The 26351-nt window shown below is 36.4% G+C and overlaps 1 protein-coding gene across 2 annotated transcripts in view; it reads left to right on the forward strand.

Annotated features, from left to right (window-relative positions):
* The window catches only part of ERC2 (ELKS/RAB6-interacting/CAST family member 2), a 390835-nt gene that overhangs the window by 70638 nt on the left and 293846 nt on the right, over window positions 1-26351 (forward strand). For both annotated transcript variants that reach the window (XM_056501857.1, XM_056501859.1), the window contains exons 4-6: window positions 4488-4562; window positions 12011-12166; window positions 17042-17209. In XM_056501857.1, the coding sequence (XP_056357832.1) occupies window positions 4488-4562; window positions 12011-12166; window positions 17042-17209 (399 nt within the window). The remainder of the gene's footprint in view (window positions 1-4487; window positions 4563-12010; window positions 12167-17041; window positions 17210-26351) is intronic.

Raw genomic sequence — 26351 nt, forward strand, 5'->3', positions numbered from 1 at the left:
ACTTTGGCTTGTGAGTCAATGTGGTGGTTTTCAACTGGTGTAAAAACTTCTCTTTTCTCCCTCATGCTCTTCTTTACATCTTTAAGTTTTTTAATGTAGGCCAGGGATGGTGTTAGACTCATTGTTCAAGAGCAGTACTGAGGCCATTGGGATTATTGCTGGAATTGTCCATAATGATGGACTATTGACCTTTGTTTTATAGTTTGGTTGTGGTCCCTGATTAATGCAATTTCTTTCATAGTCATCAAAATTAATACTGTTTATTTAAAATGACAAATCAAGGGAGAATTAGGCATGCCTATGAGTATTTTGCTTAACTCTGAGAACTTAATAAATTAAAATACACCTAATTTACAAAGAAAATCTTTGCAGAACTTTTGTAGCTATCAGCTCTTTGTATTTCCTCTAATTTTTCATTTCATGTCCTTATATGCACATTTTCATTTCTTCAAGCTATAAAATTTGTTGCAATTTGACAAAATTTCTTTAACAGTTTCTCCTAGAGTTCAAATACCTATAATGGTGAATTTTTAAAAGATAATTCATGGTAACATAATCTTTTCCTATAACAGGGCTCCTTATTCCTGCACTCTGGAGACAGACATGGGAATTTTGTGGCTTCCAGAAAGAGTTTGATCAGGATTTCTTAATTCTACTTTCATTTAAATTACTGTGAGACTATCTTGGCTGGGGGTAGATGTGATGAGTTAGAAAACAGCAGATAAGTCTGTATGTTAAGAATTAATGAATTCCTGTATGTTACATTTTTCTAGTACTCTGGTAGAATTGAATTTGATCAGTGTTTCTAATGTTTTTTTTGGCTAAAGAAACTATTTAGACACTTAGGTAAGTGCTGTGCTTTTACTTAAATGATTGATTAAAATATTAAAATACTGCTGATCTAAATTTTAAAGTTCAGACAAGCTGGTCCTGTAGAAGAACTACCAAGGCTTTCTTTTCCAGGAGAATGGAACCAGTGTGCTTTGAGGTGTTGGAGAGAGCTAACAGCTCCTATGCCATTGCCTGCTGTGATTTGCAGATTTGTACATTTTGTCTATGAAGGCAAGAAAAGCTGTATTCACTGACACAATGGTTTCTCACGCCAGTTTTATGCTGCCTTCTTTAATAATTTTTCTTTCTTCTTTCAATGAAGGCACTCACAGTTTCTCACCAGCTCTAAATGGCCTATATTTCTGAACTTTTCCTTTCTAGAACATTGTTCCATTATTTTAGGCAGTTTTGTGTAAATAAACTACATTGACAGTACTGGTATCATTGAATGAGAACAACACAGTCACTGATGTCTTGGGAACCTTAATAAAATACTTCAGAAACAGTAAAGTAGGATCAGTTTGCAGCTCCCTGACTCTCCTGCAGCCAAGACATGAAGTGTCTTTTAATAAAGCTGGGATAAAACCAGAGTTTTATTTGGGTAATTAGTATTAGGTTCAGATCATGCTGTGTAGTGGGGATTTTCAGCACCAGTGAATAAAGACAAAATCTTGCAATGTCTTCTTATCAATTTCTGAACAAAAGGGTAGAATTCATCTTCCACCAGTATTTTAAGATTGTAAATATAATCTGTCTCTTCTTTGGACTTTTTTTGGTGTTTAAGTTAGCGGTAAGATTGTGTGCTAAAGTCACTTCTGAGGCCAATACCTAATATTGTGGAAGGACAAGACAATGACCAAGTTTGAATTGAGGCTCATTTTCATCTAAAAATGAGGACTATTAAAGTAAATTTAATGTGAAGATCTGCTTACCTGCCAGTTTTGTGTGGGTGTGTTAATCACCTTGATAACTAAGCATCATCAGGAAATATGAGATGTGGGCATTTGGTTACACAGCATTATAATTAATTTGCATGTGCAAAGTGGTTACTCAGAATTACTACTATTTGCAGGTGTCATATAGAGTGATATAAAAATTCTAATTTTACAAATGATTGCATCTCTGAGAGATTTTTAGTGTAGGCTTTGATTGTTGCTGAGATGAGGACAAAAGAAATTTTTTTCATGGATATAAGAATCAAGAGCTCCCTACAATACAGCTTAGGTTAAAAGAAACTATCCCTAGTAAGTTTTTGATTTCCCCCCCACATTTTCTTATTTGTCTCCCTGGGCTTTTTATTGAAAGAAATTGAAAACAAAAGTACACATCATTCCAGAAATGATGTAATGGATAAAAATCTGGTTTCCTTAGGCTATGAGGACTTTCTGAAATCTCTAGAATATGTTTTGCTTAGATGTTCAGGCAAATTTGAAAGCATCCAGCTGACCTCAGACAGTAAAACAATCAGGGTAAGGTATCATATATGTAAAGTGTATCCTTAAATTAGTACTCCAAAAGTATATCCCTGAATCAGGTACCCCAAATGAAAAAGTACATACATAGAACACCATAAATTCAAGAACTGAGCCTTGTGGGAGTCTCTGAACATTTGAATCTGATTGGAAGAAAACCCACACAAAATAATAAAGTGGGAGTCATTTTCTGATCTTCTCCAGAATCCTAAAGTCTGCTTCATTTTACCATCAGGGATAGAGAAGAAAAGCTTTTAAGTCAGCCAGCATCAGATTGATTCATAAAGCAAACAGGAAAAGCATTATGAGGCAAGGCTTCGTGCTATGATAGACATCTCGGAATACGCATCTCTGGCAGTCCATCCATCTCTGGCCAAGGGGGTGGAAACTCTGGTTTGTCTCCCTGGGCAATGTGTGGAATCCTGTTTATATTCCAGCTCAGTTTATATGGCCTTGGGGAGCAGAGTCTGGTCTTAGAATTAGCTGTAATTTTTGCTGATCTGATAGTGGTATGACTGGCCAACTATTCTTTTTTGGAACTGTATGACAAATTCATTACATACTCTTATTTTTTTTAAACATTTGTGCAGTGAAGGTACTTATTTTATCTAGGGCAAACAGCTGGTGGTGATTGAGAGATTCCTTGCATAGGTTATTTGCAAAGATTTCTTGCTTTTTGTAATATGAAGAGTTGCTTTTAAATTTAAAAAAAAAAGAAGGAAAATGGTCTAATCAGATATACTATTTCATAAATGCAGAAAGAATTTCATAAATGCCAAAGCATTTAGAAAATGAATAAAAGCAAAATTGTAAGTTCACTATTATCTGTTAGTGGTAGTTTAAATATATGTATATGTACCTGGAGTGTATTTAATAAAAAAAGTTCAGACTTAGTGTTAGGTATACTAATGTGTCTCTTTCAGTTATTTTAATACATTAGGTCACACCTTTTTAAAATCTATTTTGTGAATGCTTATTAGCAGTAGACTTTAGTTTAATAACTAAATAATACTGTTTAATAACAGTAAATCAGTCCTACCACTTAGTCTTTGAGAACAGTTGTTTCTCCCAGTCATGGATAAGCAATGTGTTTGTTGCTAGACAGAGGAAGAAACTTATTGACTGTGATACATAAAATTATGACTTTTAAACTTGTGGGTTATAAGGTAGGCAAGACCTAGGTGAATGACCTTGGCTTCTTGGCCTCAAGCATAAGTCTTTTTAGTGGCTACAAGGTTAGTTCAGGAATCTATATGGAGCACTGCAGTAGAAAGATCTGGGACATAAAGACATCAAGGGTGGCAGTCCTGTACTTTAGAGCAGAAGGACTCCAAAGGAGTAGAAATGGGACTATATCTGTTCTGTTTCAATTTTTTTTAAATAATACACTTGATGGTTTATGGGAAGGGAATAAGCACCACCAAATTCTAAAATGAATGTTTTGTCACACCTTTACTACATTTTTTTCCAGGTACTTATGTCAGTTTTTTATTGGGATATATCATACCAAGATATAACTCTGGTTTCATGAGACTGAGTGCTGCTGTCTTCATACTCTTGTGGGTTTTTAAAAATTATTGTTTTTATAAAGACCAGTATGTATTGGTACTGTTAACTTTGTCTTAACTAATGCAATCCATTTTTCTTTTGCCTGTGAATTTAGCTGCGTAAAAACCAGTATGAAAATGTGAAAACTGAAATGTAAATGCTACTGTAGCATGTACTGTGTCAGCCCACTACATAATTATTATCCTTAAATGTCAAATTTGAATATAATGTGTTTAAATTGCTTATTTCAGACATTAGAGCAAAAATTAAGAAGAAACTGCAGTAAAAGACTTAACACTTACCAGTGTTTGAATTAGTAACAGAATTGAATAAAGTTTGGGTGTTTAAGCAGCAGCATTGTATCTGGACTAAGAAATGTCTTGCTGGGTTGTCACGCTTGACGTTAATTATTGATGAGGGGTTTCAGAAATAGCGCATGTGCTGGCAGAGGTGGCTGTAACATGAGAGAGGAGAGCACTGATGGCAGAGGGCTTGCAGCCAGGGAAGCACCTGTAGCACTTGGACTCACCTGCTTCTTGTCATCAGACTTTTAGTTTGTTGCAATGAGTTCATGTGAGCGATTAAAATAATGGCAAGATGAGTCGTCAAGCTTATTTCTATCGTGTCCCTCCACAGGAATTGCACAGAAGAACCCAACTTCAGCCTGAGCCAGCAAAGACGAAGGCTCTGCAAACGGTCATCGAAATGAAGGTATGGGCTCTGCATGTTTCCCTGTGTGTAATTTTTATAGCATGGAGTTGTGTACTGGGTATGGCTGGGAGGGGGTTAATTTTCCCTGTAGCCGCCTGTCTGGTGCTGTGTTTTGAATTTCAGACTGGAAACAGTGTTGGTAGCATGCTGATGTTTTAGCTATTGTCCAACAGAGTCAAAGCTTTCCCAGTTTCTCGCTCTGCTCCCACCCTGCAAGTAGGGTGGGGGTGGACAGGAGGCTGGGAGGGAGCACAGTAGTGCCAGCTGACCCAAATTCACCAAAGGGATAATCCATACTGTCATGTCATGCTCAGCCTCTGCAGGCTGAAGGGAGGGATTCAGAGTCACAGCATTTGTCTTCCCAAACAACTCTTGTGCCTGATGGAGCCCTGCTCTTCTGAAAACAGCCAGGCACTTACCTGCCCATGGGTAGCAGTGCATGAATTCCATGTTGCTTTGCTTGCTTGTAAAGCTTTGCTTTCTGCACTGACTTTATCTCAAACAATGACTTTTCCCACTTTTGCCACTTGCCCATCCCACTGAGCAGGAGTGAACAAGCAGCTGTGACACTCAGCTGCCTACCAGGCCTTGATTTATGACTTTTACTTTTTAGTCATTGAATCCTTCCTTTACCATGTCAATCTATTTTGTTATGTAGATAGGAATAATTAGTATTTATTTCTCCTGGTCTGTTTTCTAAATAAAATTGATTAAAAAAATCAAGTGTATCATTGCTGAATAATGAGAATAGCTTTCTGAAAAGATTATATGTGTGTGTGTGTTTCAGGAGATCCAAAGCACATGGAGTAAACTGGCTAATGTAAAATGTTTTCTGCTCAGACTTTAAAACCAGTATTTGTTGGTTGTTATTAAGATGTATTTACAGCCAACCTAAGGAAAATATTAATTGCACCAGTAGATATGACAAAATGGTATGAAGCAGCTCTCTTAGTCCTGACTATAGTTCACTCTTTTTTGATATATAATATTGCTAGAGTGCTGTGGCTTTTCCCTCCACAATAACAAAGAATAAAAGCAGTAATTCAAAAGTGAAAACTGATATTTTTGCATAATTATATGAGTCTGTAATGTTCATCTTTAAGAGAAATACCATGAGACTTGAGATAATTTGTGAATTGGCAGTGCTGCCTGAAATTTATTAATGGTGGTGTTTCATTTCTATCTTAGAAGGAAGTGCAAATTAAAGGCCTCATTTTGCCAGTGACTTCTGTTATGATCAAATGAGTTCAGCATGTCTGAACATTGTAGTAAACATGCAGTTAAAACAACAGCAGGACTTTATAAATATAATATCTGTCTTTTAATAGATATTAATTAGTTTGGATTGTATGAGTAACAAAGAAGGTACTTTGATTATAGAATTCAATTTTTGGATGTATATTTTCTTTGGACATTAGCTCAGAAGTCTTTGGATGAAATCTATGTTTAGGAGTAACTCATTACCCTAAGTAAAGTAAGACACTGGCTGAGAAACTTTGTTTTTCTATTAATATTCAGAATTAAAAATTTAAAAGTTCTGGGATACAAAAGCAGTATGTTAGAATAATGTATAATTTTTCATGTGGGTTATATAACAATGTAAAAGACATGTTGAAATTAATTTTCAGTTCCTCTTCCTGCACCAAAAGTCTTTGAGAAGAACAGAGGTGGGGGGTACAGGACACATGAATGACATGTGATGCCTTTATTTGCTCCTGACAGCCCATGTCTCTGAAGACACTGAACTGTTTTCTGTTTGATTCCCAGGAGAGGTGGGCGTGGTGCACTGTTCCAATTTTTAAAAACTGGAATTTTAAAGTGAGGGCTTTCATTTGTTGTGAGTGAGGCTGCAGTCCTGTTGCTGGAGTACTGATGCAAAGCTGCTTTTTGCCTCTGACACACCCAGTTCTTTCTGTCCCTATGAACACACGCCCCTTTGGGGTTGCCCCTGTCTGAAGTAGACTTAATATTGAAAAGAAAAAGGGACAAATGTAAGATGTTGAAATCCACATGACGAACAGCAGTTTTTATTACAAGTTCCAGATTTGGAATGTTTTCAAGTAAATTTAAATTGTCTTAGTCCAGACAGCATTTGTTTTGAAAAAAAATGCAGAACATTTGTTTTGAATGATGAAGCATTGAAGGAATTGTTTTCCTACAAAGTTGAGGGTAGAAGGAGGGAGAGGATTAGCTGTAATATGGCAGTCTCAGGCCATCCACTCCCCCATGCAAAGACTCCAAGAAGTTTACATTTCTCTTCACCACACCCAGCCCTTCCAGCCCCTCACCATTTGAGCTTTTGTCTGAGTGCCTTCCATGGCTGCCCCAGGCTCTGCCAGGATGCAACTTTCCCTCCTTCATAAATCCTTCTCTTCTCTCTGTGGTTTTCTTCTGTGCCTTGCCACTGCTGAATTCTTTCTGTCTCTTTTCCCAGTCTGTATTCCTTTCACCCAATCCAGTATACCCATTTCTTGTACCTATCTTCTCTTGTGTTTGTTTGTGCTCGACATCTTCTACACTGTATGTCCTGTCCTGTCATCTTCTTCATTCCTCTCTAAAGCTTTGCAAGTAGTTTCTTATTCTCAGAGCAATTGCATTGTCTACATAACTGCTGTCTTGTTGACCAGTGTTTATCTCCAGTACGTTCATCCAAAATAAAATAAGGAACAAGCAAAAAAAGATGGAAAATTCACATCCTATGCCTTGACTCCTGTTTTTCTTGCTTTATTTTTTTCTTTTCCAAATACCTGTTGTCTTTACAAATGCATTGCACAGGCCATTCTTTCCTAACTTTCTGGTTTTGCTTCATGGACACATTTGTTTCCAGATGTCCCATGTCTGTTGCTCTATTGTTTCTCACTACACTCTTTACTCTCTTTTCTACAACTGACCTTATTCTCCAGAAGCCCTTTCTTCTTCTGGAAAGCAGAGTCACAAAACCAAGGAAGGGCAGGATGCTTCCCTCTCCCACATACTCCTATTATTCTCTCAAACTAATCTAGTTTTGATGCAGTGGTTGTTTTTGACTTTGTGACTGGATATTTATGATTAAGCTGCATTTTTTTTTCATCATGCCTATATCTTAGTCCATTGAAGTATAAAATAAAACTGGTACATGGAAATCCTTTCCTTTAATTGCAATGCACTTATGCATGCTTCCTTTCATATTGTGTGCTGGCAAATGCCAGATGAGTGATATATTTGAATCCATTCTGAATATCAGGGTTATTCAATGTTAATTAATTCCTATTAATATAATAAAAATGATTTAAAGGAAACACTTTTCATTTGATTCTATGATAAGTACTCCTGAGCATGTGAAGTGGGTCAGAACTTGCTCACAAGTGATGCCCCACTTGGGAGTGCTGCCCTCTGTTCTGGGCTCCACTGGACAAAAAGACATGGACCTGTTGGAGCAAGTGCAGAAGAGAGGCACAGCAATTCTCAGAGGCTGGAGCTGCTCTCCTGCTGCAGGAGAATTGGGGACAGACCTTTCAACAGGGCCTATTGTGGCAGGACAATAAACAACAGTTTCAAACTGAAATAGAATAAATTTAGATTGGACATATGAAGAAGAAGAATTTTATGATGACCATGGGAAGGCCCTGGTGCAGGTTGCCCAGAGGAGCTGTGGCTTTCCCCTCCCTGAATGTGTTCCTGGCCAGGCTGGATGGGGCTTGGAGCAACCTGGGATGGTGGAAGGTGTCCCTGCCCATGGCAGGGGGTTGGATTAGATGACCTTCAAAGGCTGCTTCCAACCCAGCCATTACATGTTGTTATGGTCTAATTCTATCATCACCTAAACAATGATAATAGTTGAGAGAGAAATTCAGAAATTGCTACAGGAATGGCCTAGAACTCATCTTAAGGATAGGAGAGTGAAAAATATGTGGAGTCTAGCAGCTATAAAGTCTCTATAAATGTAAGCTGTAAAGTGAATGAAAATATTTGTGGTTTACCTTACTTGCAGAAAGAGCCATCTTTATGTATTGATCCAGCTGTGATATTTCAGGTATGGGTTTGGTTCTAGAGAAGTGTGTATTTGTGCTTGCAGTGCAACATACTCTATTGTTTAAAGATTGCATGAACTTTCACCTCCCTTATCTTCAAAGATAAACCTGAATATTCTCTGCATTAAATTGACAAGGTAAAGATTCATACAGTAAAGGTTGTTGTGTATGGTCTGCTGACAGCCTGTGTACATATGTGTGCTTAAATTCAAGCTTTATTAAATGTGACGTTTCAAATATTTCCTTCTGATTGCTTGTTGAATGCCCTACAAGCAAAATTTTGCAGACATAATTTAAATTTATTGTGTATCTCAAATGATGAACAGTAGCATTTCCTTACTTTTCCTTTCAGAGTAAGATTGCCTGGAATGCTATATTATATAGGGTTGGACTTGATGATCTTTGTGGGTCCCTTCCAACTCAGAATATTCTGTGGTTATTTACTAATGTTTTGCCCTTTCCCTGCCCCTCAGTATTCAGGAAATGTACTATAGGACTCTTGTAAGGACTGATATGATTCGTGAAACATCATTGTGGAAACTCACTTGTCTTTTTCCATTGTGAAATATTGTTTTCTTCAGCATCAGAACACATAGTCATTTTTTTTTCCAAAAGAGGTGGGTTTCTGGTAGGTTCAGTCAGCAGAAACCTAAATAGCCCTAACCTCTCACAGAATATCTGCAACACTATTCTAATAAAGGAGATAAGGAAGAAGTATTGGTTACTGCTGGAAGGAGGGGGTAGATTAGGGTGGGTGCCCTGATCTCTGTCACAAATCCTGCTACAAAATCTTGTGTCTTTTAACAGATTTAGAGGCCCTGATTGAAAAAATCTGAACAAATGCTGTATTGTTTTAGAACTCAGAAGATGTTTATTAGTACCATTTAATACTAAGCTGCTTACTTAATATAATTGCAAAGGAATCTTTGTGATTCAACACAGACCCATGTAGTTTTTAGAACGTTGTTAGTGGGGATAAATCTTAGAGGTTTGGAGGAAATAGTGCATCTATTCCCATTTCATTTTCTGAAAGCTTGTCAGACCCTGTGCCCCAACAAGACTGGTTGAAAGTTTTTCCAATTGAAATTTTCTGTGGGAAAACGCTGATTCAGCTGAATCAGAAGATTTTATGGGAATGTGTCAAAACTTTTGGCAAATGCAAAGCTACCTAAGTTCCTGTACATCCTGTAAGCCAGCCCTGCTCCCTTCTGGCTGTACCCACTGGGAGCTCTGGGCTCTCTGTGGTATCTTTCACCTACAAGGTTCCTCACTTCCCAGCAGTTGTTCTTGGGCAAGCCAACATGTCATAGGGAACTGTACCTTTGACTTCCACAAAATTTGTGAAATTTCTGGCTTCTGTTTCAATAAAAAGTTTATGTAAAACTTAGTGACAATTTTTCAAGACACAGGAAAATATCTTTTACACATCTCTAATCACAGTATGCAGACATTAAAAATCGACTTTTCCTCAGATATTTCAATTTTATGATGAAGCAGAAGTACAGAAAATTCGTCCACAAGTTATTTAAAATATTTCTCATGAAGCTTAAGCGTTATTCTGTGATGTATATATCTTCTAAAGAATGTAGTAGGCTGTACTAGAAATTGTTTCTGCCATACTGTATTTGCAAGCACGTAAAATCCAAAGGCAGTACAAAAAGGCAGACTTACAGACTTAGCTGGGGAGATCTGATGAAGACTATTCCCAGATGGCATGTCACAACAGGTCATGTAAGTATTCATATATTTCATTGCAAAATGATTCCAAAGTGTAGTGAAGCGTAGGTTTTGCTTTTATCTTCAAAAGTAGGAGGAAAATATTTCTGAAATGAGGTCTAATGGAGCAAGCTGAATTGATTATAGTATCTGTGAGGTATACAATTATTTTTGTGTTGTATTTAATTCCTTAGAGCTTTTAAATACTTCTGTATCTTTTCTTGTAGTATTTTGACTGTTGTGCGACTTCTTTAAATGATAAAATTAAATGAGAATTCTTTCCTTTTTTTCATTCTATCTCAATATTTTACTTCCCTTTTTGAGAATTGAAATTAATTTTAAAATTAATTTTTTGTCTGAATAAGAAAGTTATGAAAGTTCTCTGAGTTTGAGATTTATTGCTGACTATAAAGATAAAAGCAAAAATTTTAGAGGAATGACAGTGGGGCATCTGAAGGGCATTGCCCAGTCCTTAGCTTTCATTCTATATGGATTTTTAACAGTGGTCTTCAAAAATAATCTGAGATTCTTTTTCACTTCAGTACCAAAAATTCAGATGATTTTTGAAACTTCATCCAGACTCCTGTGCTAAATTGCTACATTTGCCTATCTTTATTATGAAAGAAATTATTGCAGCAGTTGGGGTTTTTTGCTTCTTTTTAGGTAATCTAAAGAAAGCAACAGAAACAAAGTTGTAGTAATTCAAGCTTAGTTTGTCCTTGATAAAGGATCAACTCCATTTGTATTTTTTCCCCAAATTAGCTTTCTAACTTAATAACCTGGTCTTAGTGAATCAGGTTGGCTTGTTTTGTGTGTTTTTAAATTTTTTTTTTAGATTATTTTATTTTTAAATTTTTATTTAATATTGGTCTCAATGAAACTAGAATTTCATCCAGTCTCTAATATTTTATGGGTGGTTGATCCTTTATGTTGTTGAACAGATTTCCTAATGAGTAATTCTGCAATGTTCTTTCAAACAGAAAATTGTGACAAGTTTGTGTAATCACTTTTGTAATCTTTCTAACTCTCACAAAAGGGACTTGGCCAATTTCCAAATGACTGGAAATAACAAAGAAACTTCACTGTTTTCCAGTGCAGTGCTGGCACACGTGGCAGCCATTGGCTGGCATGTAGAAATTTTTGGTGGCTGTGGTTTTATCTTGGGACTCACAATAAAAAATGCTAAATCCCCTCTTAGTCTTGTGGCTAGATTGGTTGTGTCCTCATATATTTTTCCTTTACTATTCTCCATCTTGGGAGCAGGCAGAGCTCCAGAGAAGCAGGGTCCCTGAGCCACACAATGAAGTGGCCTTTGCCCTGCAGAGACATGGACTGGTCTCTCCAGGCTAAACTTGGTGTTTAAGAGCTTGGAAGAATGGCCAGGCCTAGATGGTTATTATTGATAACAAGATTTGGTATCATACATATGTGGAAAAATAGGACATCTGCTATTCTCTCTTCATTCCTGTGTAGGAATTAAATGGAATTTTTACCAGAATGTATTCTCTACAGACTGTGCTATGGTGAAAGAGGTCTGGTCTGAATTCTGCATTTCTTTAAGCTAAAACCAATAGAATTATTCCTGGTTTATGTGCATTTTCTGTTTGTAGCATCTATTTTTGCTGTCTCATTATTTGATATTTACTCAAGTACAGATATGTTTCTGTTACTCTTTAATATATGTCTCATATAATTTTCAATACTCTCTTTTTTGTAACTTAGGACACAAAAATAGCTTCACTTGAGCGCAATATAAGAGATCTTGAAGATGAAATACAGATGTTAAAGACAAATGGAGTTCTGAATACAGAGGACCGAGAAGAAGAAATCAAACAAATAGAAGTTTACAAGAGTCACTCAAAGTTCATGAAAAATAAGGTAAGATCTATTTATAAAAGAGATTAAGGCTGTTTAAATAATGGAAAGAAAAGTCTGACATAACCATTTCCAATGCAAGAAGCTGCATGTCTCCTTTTGGTAAATCTCTGCTATAGAATAATCAGTAGACATGAAGGAGTGAAGCATTTTGGATAAATGAAAATTATTTGATTTTAGCTTTTGATGTAGTTTTGCAGAAAGGACTTTTGTTTCATAGATGATACCAAATTGTACTCTGCTCATATTTTCAAGGCTAGCAATTTAATGACTTTGTTCCTTTAGTTTCAAATTACTGTACATAGACTATTAGGAGTTGACCACAGGCAGGTAGTAAATATGTAGTGATGTGACACATTTCCTGGTTTCAAACTCACAAAACATTATTGCTTATTTATTGTTTGGGGGTTTTTGCTACAGGATAAATGAAAGTGTTAGTGCCCATATGGAATTAATCCAGATTTATTGAGAAAAAATAATAATCAAAGAACGTATTTATTCTGTTGGAAAAAAGTAGCTCTTAAGCTACTGAAAAATAACTAAATCTCATAAGTAGCATTATCATCAAGAAAATAATTTTATTAACCTAAACATCATTAATTTCAAAGCAAAGGTTTTAGTGACTTACAGCAAAACTCCCAATGCACGTCAGCAAACCTGTTGATATAAAAATAAGGTACAAAGCCTAAAATGTTAAGAGTCTCCTTATTTTTGTGAGGAAAAGCTTCAGAATATTTCTGCAGAATAGAAATCAGATAAATGAGAAGAGTAGTTTTGTCACAGCCTTCTGATCTTTGGTGATGAAGCTTTGTTTTCTTTCACTAGTCTTTTTCTTCCACTCAAAATTAAGATTTGCAGAAGATGTTATTTTTATCACTCATCTGAGAACCTTTCAAGGTGGAAAAGTATTTATGGAGCTGTCAGCAAATAGATCTTGCTGTACCTGATTTGTTGAACCTGAGATCTTTGATAAATGCCAATAAGCAGGATTGATGGCAAAGAACAGTACAAAACTCTCCTGAGATGCTTGAAGCTCTTAATACTTTTCATTTATTCTTGAAGTAGAACTTGTTTTCAATCTGTTCTTGATTTAAATAAATGGGAAGTTTGAATGAATGAAGGCAAATACTGAATATCATTTGCTTACATGAATGGCAGAGAATGTTTGGAAGTTTCTTTTCTTAACTCTTTCTTAGTAATATTCACAACTTCCAAATATATAGGCTTTAATTGTGACTTGCAGTTAAATAAAAGTTAAATAAAAAAAGAATGAGAACTTCCTCAGGTTTCTTTTTCTTGCCCACTTGATAAGGCCTCTCCTTGCTCAGTTTCTGAAGGGAGAAAACTTGTCATTACTCATATAAAACAGAAATTGTCAAAACAGGTCTTAAAGTTTGTATGACCAAGAGATCGACACCTTCAAATATTTTAATTGAGAATATGAATAAAAAACATAGGATGATATGAACTTTTAATAATAATTTCTACTTTGGAAAACTTCCTTCCCTTCCTGTTGTTCATCCTTTGGCTGTCAGCCACATATTTAAATGAACACAGATGCATTTTTTTTTTTTTAGGATTTATTTTGCACTTGGCATTTAAGTAGTCCTTTGAGTATTAGAACTCTCATGCTATCCACTGGCATGGGTATGAAAATCTAGTGGTAGATTGGTATAATTTCAGCAAATTACTAATAAAATGAGTTTTAAGTATTGATAAAGCAGTAATAATGTGCTCTGTGATTAATGTCTGCATGTAAGAACTTTCCTTACAGAATGAAGGAAGCATGCAAGTTCTGGGAGATACTCTAGGAAAAAATAAAAAACAAAAGCAAAAGACAAAACAGGGGAAGAACTACAGCATTTTTGTGTGTTTGTGGGTAGGCCTGGAAATTTAACAACCAATTTAAAACCAGACCTTCACCAACATAACCTCTAGAATCTACTGATAGATTTGTAGCATGTACTGTATGCAGGCACATTATTTGAGTTGCTACTCCTTTTCATTTTCTTAAATCCTTATCTTTAAAAAGCAGTTGCCATTTGTTGCACCAGACCTAATCCTATAATGCATTAACCAGCATAATTTCATTTAATGGAATTATTTACTTGAATATTTAGCCCATCAATTTTAATGTGCAATATTCAGAGGAAAAGTTCAGGTTTTTTTCCCCCCACTTTGTTTTCTGGTTACTCTGCATAATGTCACATAAGAATTGGCTGTGTAAAAATAACAGAACAACACCCATAGTGGTTTTCTGGAAATGGAAAATTAATGGGTTCTAAAGAACTGAAATTATGGGAGGTGACAGAATCATAAATTGAGAAGGAAGGAAAAAGAAAGGATTTCAGGAAAGGAGGTGAAGCAAGATCATATTGGGCAATGTTGAAAAAGTGGTGACAGGAAAATTGCACACATGAAATATGTGAGATAGTGGGAAGGTCAGGGTCAGAGGACAAACTTGGAGTTTTTTGATGCTACAGCACTTATATCCAGACTTGGAGGTTATCCTCATTTTAGTCCTTATAAAGCATAAAAATGTTTTTATTGTATTATATGACATCATGAGGTTTAATTGAATTGTGAGTTGGTTTTCCACATCACTTTAGATACAGCAAAAATGTTTGCATATCTGCTCGAGGCAACAATCTATTTCATGTCCTGTTTAATTAGTTTTTTGCACACTGAGATACTGCAGAACTTTAAAAAAATGAATATACCCCTGCCTAAAATTTCTTAATATAAGTTTTATAGTTTTATATTATACCTCTTTATTTTGTGGCAATTTTAAAATGGAAATTCTAGTACTCTTTCACCATGATGCTTTATTTAAAAAAGACATCAGCATATTTATTCAACAATCTTTGTGTGTTTGGTTTGTTTAAACTCTTAATTTTTCTTTTTTCTATTTGAGAGCTGTAACACATTTTTAAACTTCTGACAATTTGTAGATCTTGTAGCCAGAGCTTTACACTAAACAGATTCCATTTCTAAAACACAGAGAACACACCTGCAATGAAAGCAAATCCTTTTAAAAATTTTTTTTTTATTATTTCTCAGGGTGTGGGTTGTGTCATGGAGAAAAAGGGGGAAGAGTTTTTAGAAGAGATTAAGCATCTGTGATGTTCACATGCATCTCATATAAAGCCTGTGATGTAATTGAGATTGGCTGCAGATCTATGTTTTGTCTTTGTACTTGTAGACAGATTTTCCCATTGTTCATTTTCTATCCATTTTCTCTTGGTTGCCATCCTTGCTTACATACTCTGGCAAGGGATGGAGGAAGGTGGTTTGCTTTCCAGAGAAAGCTTTCTCTAGCAGCTTTTAATTGCATTCTTTCCCCATGTCTGGTTTTTGTATGCTTCTTTTCTTATTTTGATATTTTCAGACTTTAAAGGTGATTTTTTTTTTTAGTGCCAGATTCTTAATTTTATACATTAGCTCATGTGTGCTCATCTGAGCACCTTAAGCAACAATGCAAACATATTGGGGTTTATACAAAAAAATAAGGAATTAATATGTGAAGACATACATAGGGACTGTAGTTGGAAGAATAATTGTTTTTAAATTTAATTTTAAAATATGCACTTACAATGTAAAACAAAATAAAAGCATTTTGTTCAGCAGCCAATATTTCCAGTACCATGCAGCACTGAATTTTTGAAATGTTTTATTATGTGGATCTTTGGAATGTGGTTGAGTAGGATCAACCTGTAGATTTTCTTTTTTTTTTTCCTGGCGATTTTTGAATCATCTTCCATCTACCACTTGTAGATTTCTTGCATCCCAAATGTCTGTTAGGACATGGAAAAGAGCTCTTCATATGAAAGAAGTGATTTCTCTGAGTTATGCAGATGCAGTGAGGCATTTTATTTCAAATAATCCTCATGAGGTGATGTATCTGGATTCCTCTGGTGACCAGTGTTATACCACAAGAATTTAGGAGTAGTTATATGCCACCTAATTCACCATCCTTTCACCTATAACATAGTTCTGTATATAGTTCAGTGCTTTGCTCTGATTCACATATTCTAAATCCACAATTTTGTGTTCTGTGGCTACTCTTCCCATTTATCATTGTGGAAAGAGGAGAGTAATCACAATTCCATGACATTTACTGATGAACCTTAAATTCACTTAAATTCAGAAGCTCTGTCTTAGTATTGTGTTTCTGCTATTTCCTCTGGGATAAGCTTTTATAATCTCTCAGCCCTTTCATTGTGTGGAATTTTTTATAATGTGTTCCCCAGACTTCTCTTACGTTAGTCTTCTTGGCTTGGCTTTTCTACTACCTGAGAATTCCATGTGAACTGCCAGGGAGAAAAACAGGAGGTGGGGATGGTGGGCAGCAACAAATTTGCAAGAGGAGTAAGGTTGAAAGTCCACTTTTCTGTTTTTCTCTCCGTTCTAAGATGCCTGGTTTTTTCTTTATCAGACTCCTAAAAAATTCCTGATCCACTCTGGCCAATGGTAAGTCATGGGAATCATGCTGTTGGAAGGATTGAATTTATACTTTTATGAAGACTTCTTTTCCTGTGCATTTTTGCTGTCATGCCAGACTTGCCTCACATGGGATACATGCCTTTGAACTTAAGTGAGGTCCGTGGTGAATTTATGGGCCAAATCATCAAGTATAATCTTCAGGAGTTTCCTTTTAACTTCTGCAGCAACAGGGCATCCATTCTTAAGACAGAGTGCATTACATTGCAAGAAGCACAATTGAAGGTGTGAGTGTAAAAAGTCTGAACCTTAATTCTCTTCCAGAATTCACAGGTGTCTGATTTGTCATACCATGGTCATTTACACCTTTCAGATTTCCAGTGGAGCTATGAATTGGAGACAAATTAATGACCTCACTCTTTTCCCCCCCCACTGCAGATTGATCAACTGAAACAAGAACTCTCAAAGAAAGAATCAGAACTTCTTGCCTTACAAACTAAGCTTGAAACCCTTAGCAATCAGAATTCAGATTGCAAGCAACACATTGAAGTGCTTAAAGAGTCTCTTACTGCCAAAGAACAGAGAGCTGCCATACTTCAGACAGAGGTATTGTATCTCCTAATCATGAAATGTAATAGAAATATTGAGTTCATGGCCAGTATCAGAGTTTGATGTGTTTGATTCGAGTCTATGTGGCAGGAAAGTTGTTAAAGAATAATGAATAATTTAAAACAGTTTAAATACCAATGTATTTGGTGTATATATAACTTTGGTAGTACACCAGCTCTCATTCTAGAACATTTTTAGAAGTTCTTATGATTGCCTTTTAAGAAAAAATGTTTGTGTCTAATTCTCATTGGCTTCAAAGGGGGGAGGTGGACCTTAATGACTTGATTGTGATATCATGACCTGTTTCCTCATCATGGGACTGAGTTGCTCTTTTGCTTGCTCTGGTTGATGCTTCTTTTTTCTGAGTATTTCTGTTCTGAAGGGTGAAGCTACTGATGTATTTTTAAGGGATCTGTTGAAAGCTGCATTTTCTTAATCTTTGGTTATTTTTTTCAAGTGCAGTCAACATTTATTTTAAAATATTAATAATTTCATTCTTTAAAACAGACCAGTGTATTATTTATGTATCTACAAGATCAGACCATAAAAATTTGAGTAATGGAATACTCATTTGAGATGGTTTTCACATTTAAGGGAGTGTGTAAATCCCATTTTAAAATGTCCCTTAACTAAACACTGTAGTAACAGAAACCAAAGCATCATTCTCCATTTCATTTGATCTTCTGATCTACTTCTCAATCCAGCTTGACACAAGTACCAACATTTTCAAAACTCTAAATACTTTACTTGTAAATCCCTGGTTTTATCATGTTGGGTCTTAATTTTACAATACTTAGACACATTTCTAACACAAACAGTGGCAGAATTCCACTGACTCAGACAATGTTTAAGCAGCTCTATACATCAGCACAGATGTTCCTGTCCCAGTGCTCTTACATAACAGCATCTTCTACAACCCCCCTCCAAATTTCATGCTCTTTTTTCACTCATTTCCTGCTGATTTTTTAGAATGCCTCATTTTCTTCTTTAGATTTATTCTTAATGCTTAACAAAAATATCTTCTTCTTTCCTTCTTTTGTAGCTTATTTCTTCAAATGTATCAGAAACATTTGTTTGCATTTTTAAACCAATTGTTTTCCCCATTTGTAGACTTACATTCTTTCTAGTTTATACAGTTTCTTCTGTAAAACTAGAAACATTCCCCATTATTGAGAACAAGAACTTCAAAAACAGATCTGTGAAGGGGAATTTCATCAGGAATTAAGCAACTACAGCTGGTAGGATGAGCATAGGTAGGAAAAGCATGATCATAAAAGAGCAAGAAAACCCCCATATGTGGTGTCTATAACAACATAGGAAAACTTTGATACTGTCATCACTTTTTACATTGCATGGTTCCTTCTCAAAAATACAGAAATTAATAGGTGCTATCACACACAGTTGTTTAGCCCAGCTCCTTTTTGAGTGTCAGGCCACTGTTTTCATGGATCTGGGTGCACAACTGCCATTCCTCCCTGCAACAGCTTGAAACCAAGATGATTGTTCCCACATGTCTGTGCCAGCCAGCAGTCCTAAGGACTTTTATTTACTAAAGCCTTAAGGCTGCCTTGGGAAGTCATGGCAGTTAAGTTGTGTGGAGTTGAGAAGTACCAAATCTACTTCAGAAAGAAAAGCTTTTGCCACACTTCTTGATCCTTTGCTTGTCTAAGTGCATCTCTCTCTGGGTTTCTGTTTCATCCAATTTGTGAAATGAAAAAACAGCTTAGACTTTAACAGAAAACAAAAATGGAAGCCTCAAAACTGGAATTCCATTAAGTGTATCACATCAGCTAGCTGAAAACATACCAAATGATGACAGAATTAAACTGCTCAGGAGAAAATGCAGCTGCTGTTACTTTTGCAGGGGTTAATTTGTAAATACCTTTTACCTATAACAATGAAAAATCTTTCAAAAATTTTAACAGACTGCATTTCTTGATTTTAAGTTGGAAAGAAGAGAAATGTAAAATATTATGTGATTGTGTTATCACTTGGGACATGAAGTGTATAAGTTCTGTTTGCCAGAGCTGATTGTATTTGAACACTTCTCTAAATATTAGCAGGTTACCTCTGAAACCACTAATCTTTCAGAAGCTACAACTCTTATACTTTCATTGTCCACTGTGATACCAAGAACTAGAAAATTCTTTCCTTCTAAAAGCTAATAAGGGGGAAAGGAAGAAAACAAACAACCCACATCACATAGCCATAAAGGGAAATATTATTCAGAATCCTACCAAGACAATAATCAAAAAGCCACATGAGGCCTACTACTATAAGCATCTCTAAAGATTTCTGGATGACCACAGCTACAGAAACTTTTTCATTCTAAATGCACCATACTCCTATTTTAAACTCTGCTTCTGTTGTGTGTTTTTTTTCCTCAGCAGAGACTGGGGATGGCTGAGGAAAACTACTTCAATAACTTCTCCATGCACTTCATCCCTATAGCAATATGTGCAAAACATCATTAACTGTTTCAGACTATTCAGGTTATTATTGCATCTACCTGTTATTCTGCAAATTCCAAAATTTTTGTGTTCCTCTTGGGTTTGCATCTATCTGGTGAAATTTCAATGCTGTTTTGAAGTGTATTTCTCTTTGCATTTTGTGTATATGGTGCCAGCACACCAGAATCATAACTAGGCCCCTTTAGATCAATCACAATTTAAGCTGTAGTTAGGGTATACAAAGCAATCTTATCTAAATTCCTCTTCAAACATCTCCAGTTAGAGCAAAGCATTTAAATTAGTAGCTAACAGTACTAATATTTTTCTAATCATTTCTATCCTCTAGTGACTTATCTTATCAGAGTAAATTCTGCCCGGTTATAAAAGCCATTAAGCTTGTCTAACTGGATATTGTTTTTAATGGCAACAAGGTAATTTTCTATAAAACTAAGAACTGGGGTGGTGGGGGGGAACTACACTTTAATTTTCACTTTAATTCAATAAAATAGATGAACATAAGAAGTGTTTTTGACAGTAAGATAAATCTAACATTCATCAAACTATTTGTCCCAAATAACTTGCATAAAGTCTTTACCCACCAAATATACAGAGCATTCCTTCTGCTTTCCCATTTTCTTTTAAACTCTGTCTTTCTGCCTCTGGGCATCTTTCTACAGGCCCTGCAAATGGAAATCTCTACTTTTTCAGTGACCTTGCTCATAGGAAATTCTATTTCAATTTCTTTGAAGTGAAAATAATGGTGTGCCCATAAGAAAGAAAGAATATTCAAAGCAATAATTAAGAATGGATTCAGTTGGGGGGGAAGGGGTTGTATGTCTAATATCTATCAAGGATTTGAGAGAGCATTGTTTGTAATACCATAAAGTCACTGGAATGGGTCTCAGGAGGTCACAAGTGCAACCTCCTGCTCAAAGCACAGATCCCTGACATCAGAACAGGACATTTGTTGGACTTTGAACAGTCTTGAAATCAGAATCTAATAAGTGGATAGACACCAAAACAACAAATGAAAAGCCTCCCACCTCTGCTTCACAGTTTACTTCTGTTGAGATACAGCACTCTGCCAACCTACATGTTCTTTTAGTTTAACTCTTTGAACTTACTGCTCTGCCAGCGCGCTCCTCTCTCCTGCTCTGAGCACTCATAGACACTAAAAACGTGAATGCTGCACAGAAACTGAAATATCTGGTGTGTTCCACCTGGAACAAAGCTGCAGTTGAAAGGTGGAGCCCTCTGTCAAGCAAGCAGTGGGCAGCTGCAGGGGGACAGAGAGCAAATGGCAGCTTTGTGCCGTGGGTGATCCCCCTTCGCACGCACAGCACACCCAGCAGAACAATGCCCTGGCAGCACAGCAAAGAGACCACACTGAAAGATCTGGCCCAGACTGATTTGAAACGAGAAAAATCACAGAACAATAGAAAAACACAATTTCAAAGTAAAACTCTAACTTAGAAAAATAAAAATGTGAGAGTGAAGTAACCGTAGTTATACCATTATTGTTGTAAAATTAAAAGCAGATTTACATTTCAAGAAATATCAAATATCAACATTGTAATAGAAAGAAAAATAAAGCTTTTTTAGTCTTGTTCCAAGTATTTTGTGCTGTCTGCTTTTATTTGCTCTTTATGCAAACTAAGAACTGCCAAGAAGTCAATAATTTCACAACCCTTCTCTATAAACAGATTTATTTAAACAAAAAAGCCAGATTGCAATAAATAACTACTATAATTACCCTTCCTCTTCATTTTTATTAGGTTTTCTACATTAATATGTGTATGCTGAACACATCACTATTCAGTTACAATACAGACATTACCTATTTTTCTAATCCATTTTCTCCATTGACAGGACTATGCTCACAATTTACAAAACTTCTTTGTAGACATTTACTTATTTCACAGTTCATTAACCTTAAAATAGCACATGTCCCAGTTTGCAGGTGTGTTATCTAAAGCAATGATACACTAAGTGCTAAAGTATGTTTGTGTCAGAAGTGCTTATGAAATGAATGTTTTTCTCCACTAAGCTACCCAGCTGAGTTGAATTTATTTGCATCAATTTATAATAAGTTTTTTTCCTGATGGTAAGTGCAGTAGTTAAATGCCAGTCACTGCAAATATGTACAAAAAACAATCAAACTGTACTGTCTATCACTTTTTAAAGTATACAAATGACAGTATTTAAACTTTTTACATAATTTAAAAGGATGATTCACTCTTTAGCTTCTTTCCTTCTGCAGTAACAATACAAGGATTCATTTAAAAATTAACATCTTCTAACAGCTTTTTCACACAGCAGGGAAAGCCTCATCAAGTGTCATATTCTCCCTTTTAACAATTCTCTATGGTGCACAGTGACATTTTCAGTTTTCTGTAGCTGGACTAGCCTTACATTGGCTCATTTTTATCTGACCTCAGGGTTTTCACATCATTAATAAGAGATAATCAAAACAAAGGGTATATACATTAGGGCAGGAAAAGTTTGCCTAGTTTGGCACTATTATCATATATAACCTTTAAAATGGAACAAAATGAAATGCACGTAGCAGAGGTGGTGAACCTTCTAAGGACTGCTTCCAAACATTTTTCCTACTGGCAGTAAACCATTTTCAGACCTCCCACCTCTGGCCACCGTGATAGTTACTGCTGTATGGGGTTTATTTCTGTTTGTTTCAGCTGTCAATAAAAACTTCAAGTGATAGCTTTTTTAAGTCAACTAAACACATTTAAATCAAAACAAAACTCCGACATCACTGGGACAACAGAAACACCATGAAAAAAGAACGTTGTGTTGAGATTCTAGGCTTGTCTACCAATGGTTTTAACTTTTCTCCCATTATGTCATAAAGTCCCATTGCACCTGAAACCTGACCAAAATCTCATCCAAAAAATTCAAGTGCCCTCATATCCCTGATTATCTGATATAACACATGTAAATCACCTAAATCTGCTAGTCATGCCTCAATTGTATTCAGTATTCTTCAGGATGAAGATCATTGTAACTCTGCTTACACTTCATTTCTTACTGCTGAAACCAACTGTGTAAGATAGAGCTCAAACTTAAACTTAAACTACACTTTTAAAGCAATAATATTTTCTGAGCTAATTTTTCTAAGACATCAAGAAAATTCCAAACATGAAATTATACCCAAAAAAATCCATTCTACCAAATAACAAGTACAGGTAGAACTTGCCAACAAATAGAGTGATACCAATGAACTTCCAGGGATACATGAATTACAAAAACCCTGTCATTAATACCAACATATTACTTCTAATTCTCATGCTTTTTCACACCTGGCTTGTTAGAACCATGTAGGTGGGTGGAGGGCTGGCTACCAAGTAGAGTCAGGACACTCCAGCAGAAGCAGTATTGCCTCCCAGGGGTTAACATTGCATCCAGTCCTGTTGCATGTCCTCATTGATTGTCTGGATGATGGGGTAGGGTGCAGCCTTAGCAAGCGTGCTGGTGATAAAATGTGGGAAGGGCAGCTGATACAGAGGGTCATGCTGCCATTCAGAGGGATTTTGACAAGCTGGAAAATGTGCTGACATGAACCTCCTAGAGTTCAGTGAAAGGAAGTGTAAAATCCAGAACCAGGAGAGGAACAATGCCATGCACCTGCATGTGCTTGAAAGCAGCTTTGCAGAAAAGGACCTCGGGGTCCTGTGGTCACAATGGTGAACACCAGCAATGTGGCCCTGCAGGGACACACCAACAACATCCTGGGCTCAGCAGGAAGGGTGCTGCCAGGAGGTTTAGAGAGATGATCCTTCTCCTCTATCAGTCACTGCTCAGGCCACACCTGAGATATCATGTCCAGTTCTGGGCATCCTGCAGACAGCTCAGCAAAAGGCCATAAAGAAACTAAAGCATTAATAAAGGGCATTATTACAGCATTGGAGCATGTCTCATATGACAAAGGCCTGAAAGAGCTGAACTATTCAGCCTAGAAAAGGGAATGGGGCATCCTGCTCGAGCAGGAGGTTGGACCAGATGAGCTCCAGAGCTCCCTTCCAACCTCAACCATTGCATGATTCTGTGAATCACATCCCATTGCATCATAGGCAGCTGCTTCAGCAAAACCTGAAGATAAGCTGCAGAGTACCATAAAGCTAAATAATAACAAAAGGGCTTCTTATGAAATAACTGAGAGCCTGTGGAGGGTTTCTTTTATTACAGGATTTACTATGCTAATTTAATTACAACAAGGTGATTACAAACTAATCCTATTTAGGCAGGAAGTTGACACTGCAACTCCAAATACCTTACTCAGCACAGGATTAGAACTGCCTTTTGATGGTTGCTTTCACCTCCAGAAAGCAGCACTTTAAGGCAAGTTTTGAACATGTTTTAGGACACAAAATTGTGCAAAAATTATTCGACAAATAGACACGTAGGAAGAAAAGCGTGTGGCTTAATGTAGGCCAAAATGTTACTAGCTTTCCTCATCTGGGAATAACCAACAATTGCTTGTACAGTACAGAATTCCTTCCTTAATGACTTCCACCTGCTGGAGGGCTGCCATTTGCCCTGCATCTCCCTGCAGCTGCTTTCCCATCTGCTGCTGGAAGCCATTGCCCTCCCTGTAGATAAGACCTGAGGCCTGGAGATAGATGATGCAGTTGCTCTAAGCAACCAAAATCTTTTCCCAATTCCCAGAGAAGCAGACCTGCTGTGTCTAGAAGCCCTGCTGAGCTGCTACCACAGCACAGTCTGTGCTGATGATGAGCCTGATCATGTAAAAGGCTCAAGCTCAACAGCCTTATGCAGAAATTGAGAAGGGGAATTAGACACCTGCCAGAAGACAATTGTTTCTCCACCAGGACTGCAGGATCCCAGCAGCCCTTCATCAAGAACACTGTAATTCAGCTCTTTGTACCACATCCCATCAGCCAGCCATAAGACTGTAACACACTGAATACAAACCAGTCTGATAAGGGATTAGGAAGCCAAATCAGTGGAGAACCAATGGAACCCATCACAATCCTCAGCAGTACAACAGTACTGTTTTAACATAAGAGGTTGGACTATTTGTAGAGGCAAATCTTAATTCTGACATTTTGTAATGTGTGGTGTTGATTCCTCCAACCCCCCAACTAAATAATAATTTTCTTTTTAAAAAGATTGATTTGTAGATATTCATAATGGGCTTGTGAACCACTGTTGCCTTTGCTGGATTCTCTTTTTCTTCTGTCTTTCAGTGGAAGTAAGTTTGATACAAGCAAGGTGCATGTCAGATATTGTTACCAGGGCTGGCTGGAACAATTCTGCAAGTACTGCTTTTATGGGGACTCATTTCATTTTCGTGTCCTTTTGCTTTTGTTTTTTAAATTCTTCCTCAGGTCCAACAAGCATAACAGCTGTTTCTTACCTATAAAGACTGCTTTCATCCAGCTGCCCTGTGCTGTGAGATCAGGCACAAGATCAGTGCAGGGTGGGAAAGACTGAGGAGTGTGTAAATAAAAACAGTTCAGGCTCACATTCACTGCCTGCTTATTTTCCCCTTTCAACTGTTTAAACTGTTGAAGTTCCAAGAAAATACTTAAAATACTTTCCATTATTTAATTACTTTTATACTGTATCACTTACTCACTGTTCTGAATTTCAGTGAGCAACACTAATTTGGACTCTGGAAAAGACTATAGTATTTATAAATACTGTAGAGTCTTGCTACAGTCCCAAATTGAAATTAAAAATCAGTATCTATTATATCTGCCTATTTCTATATATTCCTAATATTTTGAATAAATAACATTTTCCTGTTTTCCAAGTATAGGTACTGTTTGTGGTTGAAATGAAAATATTTTTATAGCAAGACCAGAGAAAGTGACTTTCTTTTCCAAAATATTTAGTGTTTCTCAGTAGTAAATTTGGAGGAACATTGTTATTGAAATAATCTGCATGGAGGACACAAACGTTGCCTTAAAACTTAGGAGAAATATTAAAATAAGAAATCTGTCAGTAGCAGTTACTAGCAATAACAATAGGAATTGCTAAGGTTCTTTTCTCTTTGATTTCTACAAGAAGTGTTCATGATGCCTGTGTGCCATTTCCAGTGTATCAGAAATGATTCTTTGCTCAGGGGCTTGCATGGAAGAAGGATTACTGCTGGAAAGATTCATACTGGAGGCTCATCTTGCACCTTTAAATTTAGATAAACAGCAAAATCATGTAAAAATAAGCAGAGTCCTTAATGGGCAAGGCAGGAAACTGTAGAGGAAAGTGTGCTCAGGTATATTTGAACTCCAGATTGCACTTCACTGATCTTTTACATGTTTTGGAACTCCAAAACATAACATAGTGCACAGTTGTTAATGGATTCTCTGCTACACTGAATTTCAAACAGAACATGTATTTTTGTGTCATGGTTCCACATTCTTTTCTGTCTTTGAATATCTATAGCTAAATTTCTCTGCTCTATGTCAGGAGCAATAAGGTTCCTGGGATGAGAATGTGTGGGCATAAAGGATGGAAATCTTAATTTTCCTCAATACCTAGTCAGTTCCACATTATTTGAGTTACAATAAAGTAATCTTGTCTTTTACTAATAATTAAATTTTTAGTCAAGTGTAAATTTCACTTCACTCTTTCAGTCAAAAAAAATCCATTTTCTTCATTATTAGGCACAGGTAATTACTAAGATATTTCATTGTGGCCAGTTTAAT

This window comes from Oenanthe melanoleuca, chromosome 12 (genome assembly GCF_029582105.1).
Source record: "Oenanthe melanoleuca isolate GR-GAL-2019-014 chromosome 12, OMel1.0, whole genome shotgun sequence".
Lineage (NCBI taxonomy): Eukaryota > Metazoa > Chordata > Aves > Passeriformes > Muscicapidae > Oenanthe > Oenanthe melanoleuca.